We start from the raw sequence: 20146 nt of genomic DNA on the forward strand, positions 1-20146 counted from the left end.
TCACTCTATTATAAAACTAAAGTAAAACTAATCTGTATTCTAGTTTAGATCTGACACAATTTATTTCTGTCTGTGAAGACAGGAACAGTGAAGGTTTATTCACATATATTTTTCCTGAAATTGCATTATTCAGTAGGAAGTATCTGGAAATTAGATAATCTTACTTGATCTTGGCATGTGCTAGACAGACAGTGTGCCTCAGTATGCGAGGTGAGGACAGGTTTGCAGTGCTCTGCCTAATGGATGAAAGATATGATAATGATAAATGACTGCTTATGATTTAGAATAAATTTCTGAAATGCCAATAGCTTTGTCCGTCTTACAGAATTAAAAAAAACCCCAAAACCTTGAGTTGAGGAGTATCTTTGTGGGCAGCAGGGAATTCCTTAATGAACTCCACATTGTTCAGTTCATATGCTCTTGCTGTAAGCAAGAAGTAACATTTGCAAACTGAAATTTAATACAGAAAACATCTAGGCTGAGTGAGGTCATGACAGCATTTTCTGGGTTGCAAACTTGTTTAAGTTAGTTTTGCTTTAAGTTGACTTATATTCTGCATGTTGCAAAGCCTTTTCATTTCTATTGAAGGGTAGAAGCAGAACGTGAGCTATGTGCTCAAACACCCCCACATTGAAGAGATCTCTAGTAACATAGGTGCTTCTAAGGAGTAGATCGAATATATTTCCCAAGCATTAAATATATGTATTTTAGGAACGTAGGAACACAACTAAGCTAACCTTCATTATGGAAGTCCAAAAAATCTCTTGACAACCGCAAGAGTTAATTTTGCTGGCTATCAGTATCTCTGTGATGTACAATAAAGCTTCTGCTTAAGAGGTACAAGTGCCAGCTTCCTACACGAGGAGCAAGCAGTCTCTGTTGACAGTGCAATATTAAGTCAACCTTCCTGTGGTAATTATATGCCAGGTGCTTTGGGCTACACCATCGTTGTCAAGAGCTGTTGTGGTTGTATAAGTACAATCCAGGTGCTTTTTACTTTTTATGATCTCTTCACACAGGAGATGCTGAAAGGAGTGTTGGTTTCTGGGGGTGGGGAGGAAGGGGCATTGGTTTGGGGTTCAGTCTGGGTTTGTTTCAGAAAAGGGCAGAAATGGAGCTATGGAATAGTTCAGATTTTGAAGACTGATAGGAAAGCAATGTTGTTTGCTTTTAGTGTGATTTCCTGGCTAAGTCCTGCTGCTTAGTTTTTCTGAGGAAAAGGTTCATAGCTGTGTTTCAGGAAGCTCTTTTGGTTACTGCTTTCCTCCCATTTATAAATAATCCCCAGAGGGGAGTGTAGGTTTGTTTTTTTTCTTTAATGAGTTGCAGAAAGCCATCAGAAAAGTGATATTCTTAGGGTTTTGTTATATTTTGTTTCATTTGAAGTGATTTTAATGAAGTATTATTCTCCAGGAGGCCTTTGATGCAATTCTGGCTTTCATTTCCTTATTTTCTAATGGACTTCCGTGGTATTCATGGTGACAGTCACCAATATCCCATAAGCACTGCAGAATAATGTAAAAAACCATTATTTGTTTCTCTAGTAATATTACCTGCTGTAGGCAGTGGCTAATTACAGCTATTTTAAGATGCTATATCACTTGCAAAATGTTTTCCATTAGTGATCTTACTATATCAGGTGGGTTTCTATTTGTCAGAACTGATACTGTGGTTAAGCATAGGTTTTAAATTTTTAGTTCCATTTCTGTTTTTGCAGCAGACTTGGCTGGGCTTTAATGTTTTATTTCCCAAAACTAGATGTTTCCTCTTAAGCAGATAACCTTTATCTGCCTTTCACATAGTCAGATCTGATCTTTACTTGATAGGCATCGTGGCTCTGAGGGCTTCAATAGAAGATGCTAAGAAAAATAAAGTATCATGATGATAAATCAGGTGTGACTGTTACCAGTCATTTTTGTTCAGTTCCTTATGAACTAAAGTTGATGTTCTCCCCTCAAATATTCTCTTGTTGTTAAGAGCCCTGTAGGCAAATACTGCTTGTTGCAGTTCTTTTTACATTTAGTTAATGATGTAGATCTGCTTTCAACTGTTAAATAATATTTAGATTTTGGAGTGCACATAGGTTTCATTTCCCAAAGTGAAGTTTCCTACAACAAAAGAAAACCAGAGGAAAGGTGTGCACCTGTGTGTTCTGATCAAACACTCTAGAGTTTCACTGCCCAGTAAAATAGACCTGAGTTTTTCAACTTCTAATGCTGCTGTTAGTTCAGTATTAGAAGTGAAATCCAGCATTGCCTGGTGATTGAGTAACACAGGGCTGTGTATAAATTGGTGTGACTTTTTTTTTTTTAATATATATCCCCACTGCCTCACATTTTCCGGTGGGGTGTGTTTTAGCCTGACACTGAATAGGATGTGTTTCAGTGGATGTGTTCTGGACTGAACACTAAGCCTGAAAAATAACAAGAGAATTGAAATCGGTGGGGATTGTTTTGTCTGAGAGGAGTGTATTGTATCAGTGAACCTGTTAGTCTGGTATTCAGGCCCGCTGTGGCTGCTTTCTGATGATTCAGCATGGGTATGAGAACTAAACAATGCCTTGTAACCCCTGCATGGTGAGAACCTGGGTGCTTACACAAGACATGTGGGCTTGATTATCGTAAACACTTGTAACTAATAATTAAATTGGGGTCTTACAGGCGTTGTTTCATGTATCTATCAACATAACTCTCATCCCAGACAGGTTAACAACATCAAGGTGTTTGTGCTGTGTGTAGATGAAAAGTATTTTCTCACACTGATTTTTTTTTTTTTTTCCCCCACCCCAATTGCACTTTCCTCCAACGTTGGTGCACAGTGTATCCCCACTTTTTCCTAATCCACAGTGAGTTGTTCAAGCAGAAAGTAAGAAGTTTTCCTTACTTATTTCTGTGCACCCTCTCTGCCTTTGGCAGGGTCTGCACCAGATCTGAGCCTCTGTCAACTTTGTGGTTTGAGACTTGAGACAGGAAGTCTTCAGGATTCATCGACACTTCAGTTTAATCACAGCTGAATCCTTATTCCCACCAGGAAAAAAAAAATTTCAAAAAAAGCCCTTTGTCTTTTCAGTTGCTCATGTGCACATTCTTTCATTCATGGAGATGCAGCAATTTCTGGCCTTGAAAGGTCTTTGGCTCCCTGCTGGGGCAGAGGCCCAGAGGACATGCTTTCCTCCTGACCTCATGGTGCTTCTGGTGGAGTCCTGTGTTGGAGCCTCTGCCCCAACAGAAAGTACCCAGAAAGGAAAATTTCTCTTCCTTCCTGTGATGAATAAGGAGACTTGAGACACCCTATCTCAACTTCATAAAAGTTTTGAACTGCCCTTTTAACCTCCTGCGTTTGTTTGGTGTTTGTGCCACAATCCTCCTCTGTCTTGCGCATGGCCTGACACCACTGGTCGCTGCTGGAGATGTCAGATCCTTCCTCTCCCCAGCCCGGAGGCAACTAATCAATACAAGGGAAGTGTTCCTGCCGGTTTCGGGGAGCTCTGAGAAGTGTGAATTGCGGTGTTAAGGCAAGAGAAGCAGGGAAGCAATTGAGAGTAAGAACATTATGTTCCAAAGAGTGAGGAATCTTTCAAGTAAGGAGTGTAACTTTTAGCAGAAGTGGCACATCTGCAGCACAGAGGTGTTAGGGTTGGATCATAGCGCTGAATGAGCATATCTTCTGCAAGGATATGAGGTGACAAAGACTTGCCTTTGCTTCTGGTCCATGGTAATTTACCAGCAAAACAAGTAGCAATAAATTTACAGAGATGAAATGAAAAAAATAAGTTATTGAAATGTAGGCTTAGTTACACTTGATGCTAATAGTGTTCGGTCCCTACTTTGTAAAATATTGGTGCATGTTAAGCTTTAGCTTATTTCCAGCACTCACGTGGCTGTTTTAGCTGAGCAGAGTTCGTCTGTTAACATGAAATCTGCAAATCATTTCAGTCTCTCTTACATTTAAATTTACAACAGATTTATATGCTTTCATATTTTGAAATCTTTGATATTCTTCTAAATGCCTTAAACTTCTAAGTTTATGATGTCTGCTGAGTATTTTCTCCCACGGTTTTGGCAAGCCTCAATTTCCTAACGTTTCTAACTCTTGCCAAGATACAATTGGAATATAACTTGGAAAACCCCGACAAAACAAACAACAAAACCCCATGAAAATTTGGTAAGTCATTTTCATGTGGGTGTGGCTGAGGACAAAATCTTCCAAAATAAAATAAATGTGCAGTGTGAGAAGTTATAAGCCATGGTCTGAGGGACACAAATTTTATAGAGAATCTATATCAGCTGCTAAGACTGGTTTGAAGCTGTTTGATGTTGCTTTCTGTTTGGAATAAAGTCTTCACCAAACAGTTAAATGGGTTTTGAGAGTGGCATTTATTTTGGGGGGCTTGCTTCTTTGGCCTAGTCTGTTGTTTCTGTTTAACCTGTGACTGACTGATTGCTGCTCTGTAAGAGAGACCATCTTGGCAAAAGGGAATGGATTATAGAAATAATGTTTCATTGTGAGGGGAAAGGATTTTTAACACTCAATGTATTTTGGAGGGAAAATGACCAAACCTAGGGTAGTCAGTCTTATTGACTTATCCCTTTTAGCTCCTAAGCTTCTATGCAAAAAATGGAATGTAGCATACATTCTTAAAATGTATTACAGAGTTTAGGAAGCCAAAGTTTTAATGAGGACAGTGACTTCAGAGGTAACTAATGCTTCTTGATTGCTAACAGATTATTTTTCCTTTACATACAAAGCCACTCCACACGAGCAGACTGTAAGTCTCAGTGACACATGGAGTCACTAAAATACACGTACTGGGCTAAATATAATGTGTAACAGGTTTTGCAAGTACAAAAAAGTGTAATATTTTCCATTCAGGGCCTCTCAAGTACTGAAATAATTTTAAGTGTGCCTGCTGTCAATACTGATCTTGGAGACACTTGACCGAAAGAGTTGCCAGTTACCTCCTTTCCAAGTCTTGGAAGGAAGGTGATGACTGGACAAGTCAGTAATTTTCCACAAAATCTTCTTAACTCATAAGACACTGCTCCATTAACCTGATAATTGAGTGAGTGCTGGGACTAATATTTTTGTGCTGCATCTCTTGGAGCTGCCTATAAAGGAACAATGTTGAATAACTTAATTATGTAGAGAGTGTGGTTCTGGGATTTTTGTATCTTTTGCACTTGGCTGAAGGGAGCTGTCCTGGAGAAGAAAGCTCCTAGTGCAATTTGAGCAAGCTGGAGCAAGGGCAGATGGAAGTTTTGCTTGTGGCAGGGCTGCTAGACTCAGGTGGCGCAAGACTGTGAACAGGGGCTTACATGGACTTTGGGACAAAATCAAGTTTCAGCACAACGTGGCTAAACAACACTGTCATTAAAAGACAACAACAGCAGCAACAACAAAAAAACCTAGAAAAAAAAAAAAGAAAAAAAAAGGAAGAAAAATTAATATTAAAATTCACTCACCATATTGAGAGTATTTTGGCAGGAAATGGAGCGGCACTTCAGCCACTTTTGTGAAAAGCTTTTAGGTTGGGTTTTATTTAGGATCCAGATAAATTTCAGAATATCTTATATCAATTAATAAAATCTATGAGTCACTTAATTTTTTTATTTTTGTCAGAAAGAAATGATCCTTACTTACATTAGCCACTAAAGTTAGCTATTTTTGTGATACACCATGTAGTTGTTGCTTACAAATTCTAGTCTATGCAGCACATAGAGGTGAGTGAAGGTAGCATACCAGTGCTGAAGTTAGTAATATATCAGTTCAATGTCATTGTTGATAATTTTAAAGCTGGTGAGTGGTGTGGTGAGAAGGGTGGGGAAATCATGAACTGGTTCAATGGTTTATCTTGGTAGGAAGGAATGGATTCATAACTTATGTTAGTTTCTTTTTACACTAGAAATGACAAATGTATTTTGGAATAAAATACGGTTATAAAGTTTTGAATTTCTCTTGATGTGGAGGAAAAAAGGTTCTTTGTTTAATGAGAAGGACTTCATCTGCTATAAAAGATAATGGAGCCTGAGGCATTTATCAGCCTTCCTGGAGAAATATAATAACCTTGCAGGACTGGACCTGAACTGTTTCTGCTATAAACCAGTAATTAGCAGACAGAGCACATTGTTGATCAAATTCTGAATAAAGGACACAGTGAAACTATTCCTTCTGCTTTCCTTTTCTTTCTTTGCAGAAGAGAGATGAAGAAGGTTGTAAATTGTTTGCGGCTTTGTCTGAGGACATAATCTTATGTCAAATTTTTATTTTAAAATGACACCTTTCATTTTGATCATTATTTTGATCATTACAGTTTTCTCAGCTGAGGTGGGTTTCTTTTTTCCCTCCCACACATTAGGAATAGAGAATGACTCTCTGTTAATAATAGCTGCACACTGTAGGTGAGGCCAAAAGGGAGTATGAGGGTGAGCTGGAGTAATTGCAAACATTAGATATTTACTCTTGACTACCTTATTCATTGTATAATTCTCCCAAATGATTTTATTCATTAAAAATGTGAAGAATTCATCTGATTCTTCCCATGATGCACCATGTGCCTGCTGTTTGGTTTTGTATTTTTTTAAATGCCATGGAAAACTCTTTTCATGATTAGTCACCGAATTTAATATCCTCTTGACATTTTTAGCATTTTTTCTTTTTTTTTTTTCCTGCCTGTGTGTTAATCTGTGTGGAGTTTGTTTGTTTGTGATTCTTTTGTTTGTTTGCTTTTACGTTGGTCTTCCTAAAGAGGATCTGTCAGACATAGCTGCTACACGTGTAAGTAAGTAAAAAAGGAAATAGAGATTCAGACCATGTCATTGTAGGTCTAATGCCTTAGGTCACTGTAGATTGCTAATGGTCAGGCAGGGAGGCAGAAGGGAAAACTGGTAGAAATTGGCAGAAACTGGCAAAATGGGCAGGACTCAGATGATCAGATTTCTGGGATGGTAGATACATAAGTCTTTCAGTGTGGGATTAGAGAGCTCTTGTAGTCACAGTCATTTCAAACTCTGTGTGCTTCTTGGACTGGCAGGAAAGGCTTGCGGAGGCAGGGACCAACCCTGGTGAGAGCTCTCCGAAAATCAGGCTTTGTGCATGTGGCTGCTGGAGTGAAGATGACTATGGGGTAACACCTATGGAGATTAGAGGGTGGCCAGCACTACTTTGTCAGTTTCCAAACCATGGTAACCCAAGCTCTGTGTAATTACACAGAATATTTTTTGGGACTGTGTAAAAATGTTTCTTCATTTTTGCAAAAGACTGCAGAAATCTTAGGTCTTTCACAAGTGAGTGATTTATTTTTTTCCTTGTTCATGGCTGTTTCCTCTTGAAGATAGCAGTTGGGCCAAGAGAAATTACACTGGTCACTGGTCTGCTTAACGTAAATGTGTTATTAAGAGAAAATGTCTATTCCGTTGAGCTTTTCATCTTTGTCCAAAGAGATCACTCAAGAAGTGCACTTTCCATGCCATGATTTTTTTTCCCATGAAAAAAATGCCTTCAGGTAGTAGACTGTGGAGTTGCACTTCTCCCCATGGCTTGCCAAGACAGTATCTTTTAGTAAAGCAGCATCCATATTAAAATAATTAACCTCCAACTGTTTGTAACAAATATTTTCTGCATTCAATGACCCAATGCTTTCAAAGTTCTTGTATTTCAGGTAAATAATTGAAGTGTTCTCCCCACAACTGCTCTGAAATAGCAAATTTTTTTGTTAACAGTTTTGAAACAGTGTGTAGGTTCTTCCGTGTGACTGGTGGGGATTTGCCATTCATGCTCTCAAGTAAAACCCTTTTACCCATTTCTGGTTTAATGTGTGTAACCCGTGCAATACCTTTCTGAAAGTTCAGGGACTGGTTAGCTAGCATGTAAATTGTGATGCCATTGACCTTGCATATTTATTTTAAGCTGTGTTTGTAGTTATTTAGTGAAAGATTTAAAGAAACAGTCTAAAGTTGGCTGCAGTTTATCTTCACTTCTTAAAATAACACAGATACCTCAGTGGCATGATCTTTGGTGACATTTTAATTCTATTGGCACACATTGAAATAGCCAGCTGGGACATCACAGGCAGACATCAGTTTTGAAGCCTTGCAGATACCATCTAAATGCCAAGCTTTTGAGTAGCAAAATAATGCATTTATATATAGATTAAACACACAGTAATCAGAAGTGCCTTGCAACACATGTCAGTAACTGTGAACAGCTGCATTGTTCTGAAGCAGCTGTTCACAAAACTTCTAAAACTCCTAACAAAAACAAAATTGTTACAACTCCTTCATGCCCCAGATTACATGTATTTGGTCCAAATTACTCATGGGTGTATCTGTATGCTTTTGCAGGGGGGGATACAGAGAATAATTTGGGATGCATTCGTTTGCTGAAATCAGTCCTTGATTATATTTTACTAAAAGTATGCATGATATAAGGAGGCTCATAGACTTTTACAAAAATAATCTAACACCATTCTTGTACAGCAAGCAAGCAAGCACCATTGTAACCGACTTGTATGTGTCTGATATGCTGCCCTTCGGGCTCTAGCTGAATCTGCAAAACACACAGTGCTGCTACAGAAATACCTTATCATAGAATGTCTGGGCTTGGAAAGGATCTTAAAGATCTGGCTCCAATCCCCCTCCCCTGGGCATGAACATCTTTCACATAGACCAGGTTACTTGGAGCCCCATCCAGTCTTGAAGACTTCCAGGGATGGGGCATCCACAACTTCTCTGGGCAACCTGTTCCAGTGCCTCACCACCCTCACAGTAAAGAATTTTTCCTCAGACCCAGTCTAAAACTAGTCTTTCTCAGTTTAAGGCCATTACCCCTTGTCCTGTCACAACATACCTTTGTAAACAGTTCCTCACCATTTTTCTTGTAGGCTTCTTCAGATATTGAAAGGTTGCAATAAGGTCATTCTAGACCCTTCTCTTCTCCAGGTTGAATAACCCAACTCTCTCAGCCTTTCGTCACAGGAGAGGTGCTCCAGCCCTCTAACCATCTTGGTCCTCCTCTGGACTTGCTCCAACAGGTCCATGTCCTTCCTGTGCTGGGACCCCAGAGCTGGATGCAGCACAGCCGGTGGGGTCTCACCAGAGCAGAGCAGAGGGGCAGAATCCCCTCCCTCCCCTGCTGCCCAAACTGCTTTGGATGCAGCCCAGGACACAACTGGCTTTTGGGGCTGCAAGCACACGTTGTCAGGTCATGTCCAGCCTAACGTGGTAGCAAACCAGTTACAAACTGGAGACAAGAATGCTGGGAGTGCTGTAGCCTCTGCTTTCATCCCAGTGTGCAGCTATAAAAACAATTTGTAGTAACAGGTAACATTATTCTGTGCCTGTTGCTGAGACTTGTTTTGTGCCAGTGAGTGTTTGAGGACTGGAACATAAAGTTGAAGAAATTCTTTCACTGTGATGGAAACCAGTCTTGTCATCATTGTTGTCATCATGCTGCCTTGTGTGTTGTTTTTCCCTCGGGGTTTTTATTAGAGGAAGTTTTCAGCAGCCTCTGATTCAACTGCAGAAAGTTATGTCATACGAAGGAGACCAAGAGCAAAGCTGTCAAGGTCTCAAACTAGGAAATACAGGGGAAGTCTGTATTGGTGTGGGGAGGTTTGCTTTGAAAGTCTGATGTGCTTTGTGTGCACTGTAATTTCCTAAGGAATGCAACAACACATCTGGTTGTGACTGTGCTACTAATTTACAAAGACCTTGATTAAAAACTTCCTGAGAATTGCGTAACTTTATTGTTTGTAGTGCTTTGCGACACTGATCTTTTAGGGTTTTTTCCTTCTCTGTACTAGTAATGTGAAGATAAGTGTTTTTAAAAAGATCTCAGAAACTCAATAAAACAATGACTCTCTGCAAATGTTAGGAAAAGCTTTCTTGCTGCTGCTTGAGCATCCAATGCTAGGGTTAAATCAAATGTCCATCGAATTCAATACTTTAGTGAGACTGCCAGAAAGACGGTGAGCTTGAAGAAATTTGACCCAGGTCCAAAAGTCTTCTGATCAAAAAGTTTTTGAAGTCCTGTTGGTTTACTTGCCAGACCCTGAAGTAGCCTTGGGATTTGGCAGTTGCTTGGCAGTCCTGCGTCAGCAGTGGTGCTTCCTGTGCTCCTGGCCAAGTCCAGATAAATGGAAAAGCCTGCATTTTGGAAAGTTTAAACATTTATTAAAATATTACTCTCCTTACCTGTAAATTTGAGTAGCATGTGAATATATATGAGAAAGACACTTTTGTCCCCTTTTTCAGAACATGGTGGGAGGGTGTTGTATTTGGTGTTATCTGGACTGTGGGAAATGCTTAATGGCATTTATTTAAAATCATCTTCTGAAAATTGACTTAACACTAGGACAACAGGAACAAGATTAAGAATGGGAAAAGAATGATTTTCACTGTTCTCTCCAGTATGGGTTCTCTGTGGGTCAAAATCTGATAAAGTATGGATAGCTCACCTGCCCTAAAGATGCCCAAGTTCATTTTATCTCAGTCAACTGTGTAATCTGTATCATTTTTTCCTTCATAAACACTCATCTCATTATTTGGGTGCCATGAATGATGTTACTTGTCTCTATTTACACTTTTGTTTTCCAAATGCAGACTGTGCCCCACACCTGTTGCTTTCCTTTGAAAAGCACATCTCTCCAACATGCATGGTTTATGATGCTAACTTGCAGGCATTCTTTAATTATAAAAGGATATGTGGTGATCTGTCAACGGACAGTTGTCTCTAAATGGATTAAAAGAAGCTTACATGGTTTAAATATGGGCTATGCCTTTCATATGCTGAAAATAGTTCAAGTTAGATTGAACTGGCTACACAGTGTATTTAGTACCTATGCAGGTAACTGGTTATTTTCTTGAGCTCAGATAGTTAATTTTGCACCCCTGTGTATGTGGGATGTTAAGAATAGGAAAAAATCCTAAGACAAGGAAGCGAACTGACAAGTGTTGTTAGATAAACTGTTCCCAAGCTTCAGCCCACAGGAAAAAATGAGACACTGGTTAAATAAAACCTGTCCTCTGCCATGCAAGTTCTCAGCTGTTGAGAATCAAAATTTTAGTGTCCTGACTCATCAACTCTTGCCGCCTTCCTCTAGTAAACAGTGAAATGAGAATAAATTCATGATTGGCTGTTTGGAAAATAAATGTCTACCTGAAAGATAGCAATGGCGTCATGGAAGTGTAACAGCATAAGAAAGATGGGGTGTTTGGTAATGCTGGGAAAAGCAGGCATGTTTTCAGATACAAAGTATTTTCTAGAGGTCTGAAAAACTGCTAAATACAAATTGAGTGCCCCCACTGTGAGTTAACTAAATGTGTATCTGTTACACCACCTTACATAAAAGTAAGCAGTAGCTGCAGAGTTGAGTGTCCAAGTAAGAGCTGAATTTCACAGCTACACTGTTTTAAGGGCTTTTTTTCTACCCAGTTTTTTGAATAATTACTGCCTTTGAAAAATTCCAGGGTATTGTCATGTCAGTAGAAAGTCATGTCTGTGGCACAAAACCCTATGAGGTAATAAAAACGCATACTGTGCCTGTCAAATATTACTCACTTACTTCGGCTATAAGGCAAGACGAAAGTAATGTTTGCAGTATTATGACAGATCTCAACAGGCTTTGTGACCATGAGATGTTTTCCATCAGTGATTAGTTGCCCACAAAAGCAACTTAATTGCTTCATATGCTGTAAGTGTGCTGTGACTGTTACCCCTGAGCATTTTGAGCTGAGAAGGATGAAAAGTACTTTCTTCAAAAACTAGACGGTGGGAAAGGAAAGCTTCATAGTTAGCTGGATCACATGGGATTATTAATTTTTCTCTTCTTGCAGGGTTGTTGCAAACAGCAGAAGAATTACAGGACCTTGCTTCATGCACCTTTACTTAATAATTGGTTCCTTGGCCAATTTATTGACTACAGGAATTAACTGTTAAAGGTCTCTGTTGCTTTCCAATCTTTCTTGCTTAGCTTTTGCAGAAAACAAAATCATTTCCAGCTGCAGCTCATGCTGTGACAGTTGATCTTTGACTTCTCTTTCCCTTGGAGGTGTGGTGAGACCTGTTGGCCAGGTGAACTTGAGGTCTTAATGCAAACAGTTGAAAGGAAAGAAAAGTGTAAGGAAACCTCCAAACTGAAGTTGTTACATATCTAAAACTATAGTTGTGACATAAATAGCTTGTCTCGGTGTGTTAGACCTGTAATACATGCTGCTAAGCCAGTGACCTTAAATATATAACCACATAAACAATACATGGAAGTGATAAAGTGCAAGAAAAGCAAGGGTCTGTGGTGGAAAAGTTAACGGCTTTGGGCAAGTGCGTACTTGTTACATTGACACAGTAATAATTCTGGCATGTGGTTTATAGTTCTTCAGCTCCGCTGCCCACAGCCAGTGCCACCTGTGGTGGTTTTCTCTTTGGGGACAGCCTGTGGGAGCCCCCCGAACACATCTGCTGCAATGAAGACTTGTTCAGGTATGTGCTGGCTGCAGTGTCCCTGTGAGGAAAAGGCCCACGGCAGCCTTTGTGGCAGTTTGCCAGTCAGGTCCTGTGCTCGTGCACCCCGAGGATGAGTATTCATCCCTTGCTGCTGCAGTGACATGGGAGGGAGGAGAGAGGTGTCTGAGAGGCTGAGTGAGAAAGGAAATTGGCTGGTTTGCTGGTGGGTCCTGCTGAGAAGTCAGACAAAAGCTTGAAGATATTCCTGACCTTAACTGGAAGTAACTGAACCCATAGCATATCCTGTTAAAACCAACACAAGTTTATCCTTCTAAATAGGTGTTTCTTTATTGGTGAGTTCTGCCATGTGCCTGGCTTTTCTGGAGCAGTCCCATGCTCAGAGATTTTCCTGACAGCCATGGAGTTGTGGTGGGCTATCCATGTGTCCGCATATTGTGGTTGGGATGATGCACAGCTTGAAACACCATAGATGGAAATTCAGAAGCTGAATTATTAGTTTGTTCATTTTGTTCCTTGTATCATCTGAAGTCAGTAAGAAGCAGGAGGTGTTAGGAAGCAGCTGGGATTTTGCCAGACTCCTGGACAGTACTTTTGGAGTCTGGGTGGGTGACACCATTTCCCATGCTGGTGAAGGACAGGGCTCTTCTTTGCTGTTAGTGCCTGATCCCTCAGAAACAGTTTTCATCCCATTTGGTTAACTACACTTCTACTGTGCTTCTCAGACTTTCTGGAAGTAATGAATGGGTGAGCTGCTTTGTAGAGGAGAGGTGCACTTAACTCCCAGAAAAAGTAAGATGTAATCTAATGGTTCTCTAAATTGCCAGATTCTTCATTTGAGAAAAAATGCTTATTCCCACACACATGCTTAAGGGAAAAAAATAAAAATGCCAAATAAGGACATGTTGGGGACTGGGGAGCTGTTTGTGGTGAACTTCCAGTTAAAATAGATATGACTACACTTTCAAGTTTATTTGGGCTGTGTTTTAAACAAAGGAGGTAATTTAAACATTAGTCACCATATTGTGGAAAGCACCAGAAAAAAATAATTCAGTGCTTAGTTTTGAATTTTTTAAGTTATTACTTAGATTTGATGACAGACTGAAGTCAACATGAAGCTGAGCCCTTTTTTTTTGAAGGGTTTTGGAGGACTAGGTCTGTGAGTTATTTAGACCTATGCTTTTCATTAAGATGTCTGTTTTTAAAGGTAGCTTGCTATGTTAAAATTACTGTCTAATAAGCACTCAGAAAGAAAATCAAATGTATAAATTATGCTTTACTAGAAGACCAAATACAACTGTTTTGTCTTGGCACTTGCACTTAGCTATTTTGTGGATACTGTTACTTAGCAAGACAGCTTTAGGAAGGCTTAGAGAAAAGAAAAAAAGGGTTTATAGCAAGGCATAACTGATAAAAATTATCTTGATTATTTAGACATGCTGAGCTACCACTTGTATCTAGGCTGCTTTATAACTTTTCTAGGACAACTGGCAGCAATCTGCTGTAGAGGATTGTAAGGCATTGGCCATACTTGGTACTGGGGATGCTTTACCTGTTTGGGCTCTAATCAGGGGAGTCATGGGCAGGTGTGTACAGATGTGCCCTCCTAGTCCAGGGCTAACCATAACATAGGAACTCCAGGCTTCTAAACCTTCAGCCTTCATGGAAACAAAAAGCATGTTTTTGAAAGCCTCTGGCAGACAGAAGGTAAGTGAGATAAATTCTGTGGTATTTTTTCCTTAGCTTTTTGTTTGGTTTTTGGTTTTGCTGTAATAGAATAAAATATTATCTGCCTGCACTTAAATTCTCTTTACAAATGTATTGGTAGGGTTGCCACAGACCACAGGAATGAGACTATGAGCACTAGTTGTCTTTGGGAGGTCTTAAAAACAACTGAACCTTTGTGGGTAGGAATACCAAAGCAGAGGGCAGCTTTTTTCTTTCCTGAAGTATCAGCACTGTTTATTTTAACACATAATGATGAAATCACAAACCTTATTTAAATGTAAGAGGGGAGACCTAAATTTGATTTGGCCAACTGTCAAGCAGCCATTAAACAAGAACATAATTTTTCTTTCTTTTACCTGACCTAGAGCTTCATTGTACTCTGGTGTGCTGGGGGAGGCACACTATGAGGATGTGAAGGTATTATATAGTGTATATCAAAGGCAAAAGGCTGACACACACGTTCTATTAGCTTTCCCCCTTTGAACTTACTGAAAGCGTAGCATCTGTTGAGAGTGACTCACAAAGTAGCTCTGTTCATGTGCCCAGCTGCCCTCTGGGTGCAGCACTGACATTTCCGTTGTTTGGTTGTAATTAACGCTATTTGTCATAATTTGTTATGTTCAACTAAATGTAAGCTAACATAATAAACTAGAAGGAAGAGAATGACTGATGAAATAAAATGTTGACAGCCATCTCTTTGTAACCACGATGACCAGAGTGCAGATTTGAAAACATTGCTGTTTCTTAAGGCAAAAAAAAAAACAACAAAACAATCTCTTTTTTTTTGCAATGACTGCAACAGATTCCGATTTTCATTGAGTTGTACTTAATGATGATTTTGCTACCTCTGCTTTTTCATGTGTTGGGCTGTGGACAGGTTTGCAATCTCGAGGCCATAGATGCTTGCTCTGGCAAGGTTGCTGAAGTGCTGATTTACTGACTGGCATTTCCTGGGGTAGTGTGTGCTTCTACAAAACTATGGGAAACACAGTTGTATGTTTTTGTTTTAATGTATGTAAGGAAACCATTTCTGATGGTGAATAAGTTGCAACAAGAAGCAAGCCTAACAATCTTCCTGTTTTTCTATTGTTGCAAGCCAGAGCAAAATTGGTAAGAAATGAATTGTGTCTGTGATGGAGAAGGGGCTTGTGTTTAAGGAAAAAAAAGAAATATATTTGGATTGTTCTTTCTTCTGTGCTTTAAATTATGTCTACATTTGTTTCTATTCAGATAACCCCTAGTGATAAGTCATGGCTTATTATATATGTTAAATGCTTTCTGCTTGTCATCTTTGTTTCATGAGTTGGCTAATTTACAGAAAGCAAATTTATTTAGCTTTCTCCCCTGTCAATTGACTGCTCTCTAGAAGTAAAATGAAGCTAAACAACAGAACTGCGGACTAAAATGGCAAAACCACTAAAAGTTCAGGTTTTTGGAAGGAAGATCTGACCAGTGGCTTTTCAGGGATGTAGCATCTGCTGCCAAAACCTGTCTGCTGATGATTCACCAGCTAGGAAAAAGGAGTTAGTTTTGAAAATTGGAAGGGCAGGATGTGAGACAGGAAGGGAATCCTTCCTCTTTTCCATCCTTCTATTAGAAAGGTTCAGTTCAGAAAAACAAATGAAGTTCAGAGGAAGTTTTCCAGCATTGACTTCATTTGGTGGACATGGCAGTGTTAGGTTTATGGTTGGGCTCGATCTTAAAGATCTTTTTCAACCTAGATGTTTCTATAACTCACTGAAGGTGTTGTACCTTCTTGTTGTATTTCACACAAGTGTTTGAGCAATCCTTCGGGTTACAGAAATAGGAAAACCGCAAACACAGCAGCTATGTCAATACCAGTACTGTGTGTTCCCCTTGGTTATAGAAGGGCTCATATAAACAGTTACCATCTTGTGAATTTCCCATTGAGTTTTTCATCTGCTTTGTAAGTTATGGATCCATTACAGTCCCTTGACTAAGGGGCTTTAAATGGATGGGGGATGCTGGGGCTTTAAACAGAGTTCAGAAGAGACAGCTCTGGCATGTCCTTTGGGTTCTAGGTTCAGTGAAGATTCAGGGGTGTTGTGGCTGAGGGTTTGCTTCCATGATGTTGATTATTGAGATAACAGTGTTGTCATTAGTGGTCAGCCTTTGGAGATGGTATATCAAATTGTACTCACTGCAGAAGCTTGAAGAACTGTAGTTTTAGCTTTAATAATGTGTTTTTCCATTTACTGGTAACTATTGAAAGGTTTTGTCAAATTGCTTGTGTCTTTTTTTTTTTTTTTTTAAAGTGGGTGAAATGCTTGGAAAGTGAATGAATAATAGGAGAATTTAAAGAATGAATAGTTTTTGCTGGGCCTGCTGCTTACAGTGAAGAGTGGACTAATTCATTTTCCTAATAAGGCTGCTCTGGAAGTTGGAATGTTTTGAATTGCATTAAATGTCATGAAAGTATTCATTGGAGGGGATCGGCTTGTGGTATGTTTAGACAGCAAATTTGATCATGTTTGGTCAAAATGAGCTGTTTACACAGGCTAAATATAGGTGCTTTTGTTTTTCCTCCCTCCGGGAAAGAATAAATGACTTTGATGTAGAAGCTGTGCAAAAATTTTGTGCACTTTTATTTTCAGTAATAGTTTGTCAGTCAGCAATGACTGCAGCTTCTGGTTTTGTTGTTTATAATAATTCTTATGAAGTTTGATACAGTAACCATTTGCCAAGGTCTTTTGTGTGAGTTGTTTATAATAAGACTAAATACTGAGCTCTTATGTCTTTGCTTTGTTTGTATGTTATTGAAAGTATTGCATAAACTAATATGCTGAACTGCTAGTTTTAAATCATTCAGAAAATACCATGCTTCAAACCATCCTGCTTTTTCTAGTCAGTAGTAACAGGGCAAGTGTGTCATCTCATTCTGAAAACCTTTATCATCAGTTATTCATACATTCAATGGGACCAAACCTGCATGAAATCCTAATATGTTTAATTGCCAGGTGGCAAGTGAAGTGCTAACAGCTAAGAAATCTACATGATTCTGCAGTTTAATTACTTCTTGGCTGTGCAGTTCAGTGGTATCTATGAAAATATTGAGGGAAATAGCCCTGAAGGAAGAATTTTCTTAAATATGTGTGTTGGATGTGTTTTGCTTCTGAGCTTGAAGTATGCATTTCCTTTTGTACGGTCTTGTCTAACCACCATGCATTTTCCACATTATGATCTTGGTGGCTCAGTTTGCTGGATGAGCATTTTCCTTTTAATATGGCATAAATCACAGATTTTAGTCTGATTACGGTCTGAAGTCAACAAGGCCAAGTTAAACTGTTTTAAGTATGTCTGGGGCACACAAATTTATGTCCTTGTCTCAAGTATGTTTGTGGGGAAAATGTTATGTTGTCTATCTGTCTGTTTAAAAGGAACATCGTGAACATTTTGGTTATCAAGCTTTTTTTTTTCCACCCTTATTTTTCCTTTTTGTGTATTTTTGAAGTGAATTTTGAAAAGTATGTCTTCTGGTCATCTGGTAATAGTGGCTTGAAATCATTTTTGCTCAGTGCTGTGTTGATAAGTATAGAAGCAATCTATCCATTGCAAACTCAAATTTGATTATTTTGTGAAAAAAGAAAAGTAGGTATGTTCCTTTTATGAGACTTGAGCTTCTAAGTCCAGAATTAGCAAAGCTTTTTTCTCAAGCATGAAATATGGTAGTTGGCTGGAATAATTAATGTCTTCCTAATTCTTCCTGTAGGACCAGCTTAATAAATACATAAAACATTCCAAGTTACTGTATTAAAAATTAAAAAGTATACCTAAGATAGAGATGGTCTTTAAAAAGAAAGAAAAGTTTCCATATGTATCGGCATTTTTTTTCTCCTTTCTTGTTGCTTTTGTTGCTGCAAATTGACAACTCTGCAATTAGGAGTGATTAATGATGCACCCCAGCGCTGTGGAGGGCCAGAGGTCAGGCTTTCATAGGCTGCACACTCTGTGAGAAAGGGGAGAAGGGACCTGTTCCCCAGAGCAGACAAAACCCTCTCCCTGTTGAGAATTGCTGTTGATGTGGATATAATGTGTGTCAGCAGCAATGCATGAGTGGGGAAGGCGAAGGGCAGAACATCATCTTCTCATGCTATACATTTTTTCCTTTATTTTTTCCTTTTTTTTTCTCCTTTTTCCTGCCAGCATGGCATCTGTGTTATATATATTTCCCTTTTTTGTAAGCTACATACTGAACCTGCATCAGGATTCCTGTTGCTGGAATCCGATGAGCCGTGAGGGCCAAATGACTCTGAGGGAAGGAATAAGCATTGTGAACAAAATAGTTAAAAGAAGGGGCAGAAAAAAAAAGAGGAGAAAATGGAAAATAAAAAAAAGGGTTGTTAAAGGGAACGAGTGTATGTAATTCAATTGTAGCTCTCCATGTTTTCCTGGTAAAAACTGAAAAGCTGGTTCATACAGTAGAAGTGTTTTTAAAACTGTAGCCTCTGTTAGCTGATTTCCAATTAAGGAACCTTTTTGCCTCCCTAGCAAATTGTCTTTTGGAAATGAGTCCAACTGCAGCTTTTCAAAACCTTGTTCAGAAGATGCATTGGAAATCAGGGTTTTTTGATTTCAGGCAGGGTGTTATTGCTGGTTCTTGGATCATTAAAGGTGACTGCTTATCTGAGCAGCAACTAAATATGGCCACAAATGTTTTAAAAGTGTCAAAAGGCCAATTTTCTGCCAGAATAGCATGAAAACACTCAAGTGTATCAGCAGCAATGTTTGAAAACAAAATGTTACTGTATCAGATTTTTTTGCTGGGTTTTTAATACATTTTTATTTTAGTGTATGTATGTGTATTTTTGCATATAAGTCTATGCAAATCTGAAAAAAAACCCAGTTGACTGAAATGCCTTTTACCTACATTGCCGTTTCAATTTAGGTATTACAAAATCTGTCAATTCTTTATCTACTTAATCCTTTTCATTGCCATGCTTCCTTCCTTTCCCACCATTCCATGGTAGTTTCAATGTGTCCATTGTTTGGGAGAAAATTTTTTTGCCATCTACTGTAGAATTCAGGTGACATTAACCTTATTTTTGAAAACCAAAGACTGTGTAAAAAGTTCCTGTATTATTTAATTTGCCAAGTTCTTCGGGAGGATTTGTGTTGTTCTAAAAGGAAGTGTTCCGTTTTAAGCCTGTATATCGGCTATGCACTGTTTAAAATGCCATTTATCTGACCAGAGCTTTGGAGTTATGTGACAGTTTCTTGTGAAAGAATGGAAAACAGAAAGCAGATTGGAGCTGAAGTCTCTGAACTGATGATATAGAATTATGAATTTATAAATCTAATAGTACTTGATGCTAGATGCTGGAATTCCTAACACTGTATCTGGACAAATTAATTCCGTTTGGTTTTGCCTTTTCCTTGTATTAACAATAGTGTTGTAAATTTAACTTGAATACTTCTTGTTTCCTTTAGAGGAAACAAAATTAAATATTTTATCTATCTGTGGGTAGATGTGGTGATTAGAAGTGGGAAATGCTTAAACTTTAAAGAATTTGGTTTTTACAATTATGTTTATGTTTTTCTTTTCCAGAGTGTCTTCTATACAAAAACCAGATCTTATTCATGTGCCAAAGGTATGTTCTTCATCAGAACCAAGAAATGTAGCATGTGGCACTAACTGATACCCATCTGTCAAACCCTGTTGTTGATAAGCACTGTCATTCAAAATTTCAGTATAACATGCTTGTTTCCCATATGTTACATTAAGAGTATTGCAGCATTTGGATCTTTGATTACTTTTTCCCCCCTCCTACAAAAAGAATGGAGAGACCTGGAAATGATTATCAAAAAGAAAAGAAAAAGGTGAATAAATGTTATTCTCCAACTCTTGGAACTTTTTTTTTTTTTTTAAAGATGTTGCTGGTGTTTTCCCTCTGTACCTAAGAGAGAAACAGAAGCAGGTAGAATTTTTTCAGCAGTAATTTTT

The 20146-nt window shown here is 38.7% G+C and overlaps 1 protein-coding gene across 11 annotated transcripts in view; it reads left to right on the top strand.

The window, feature by feature from the left end:
* Nucleotides 1-20146, top strand: part of PDLIM5 (PDZ and LIM domain 5) — a 125493-nt gene that overhangs the window by 49061 nt on the left and 56286 nt on the right. For all 11 annotated transcript variants that reach the window (XM_039550476.1, XM_039550480.1, XM_039550481.1 and 8 more), the window contains exon 4: nt 19751-19793. In XM_039550476.1, coding sequence (XP_039406410.1) covers nt 19751-19793 — 43 coding nt within the window. The remainder of the gene's footprint in view (nt 1-19750; nt 19794-20146) is intronic.

This window comes from Corvus cornix, chromosome 4, assembly GCF_000738735.6.
Source record: "Corvus cornix cornix isolate S_Up_H32 chromosome 4, ASM73873v5, whole genome shotgun sequence".
NCBI classification, from domain to species: Eukaryota; Metazoa; Chordata; class Aves; order Passeriformes; family Corvidae; genus Corvus; species Corvus cornix.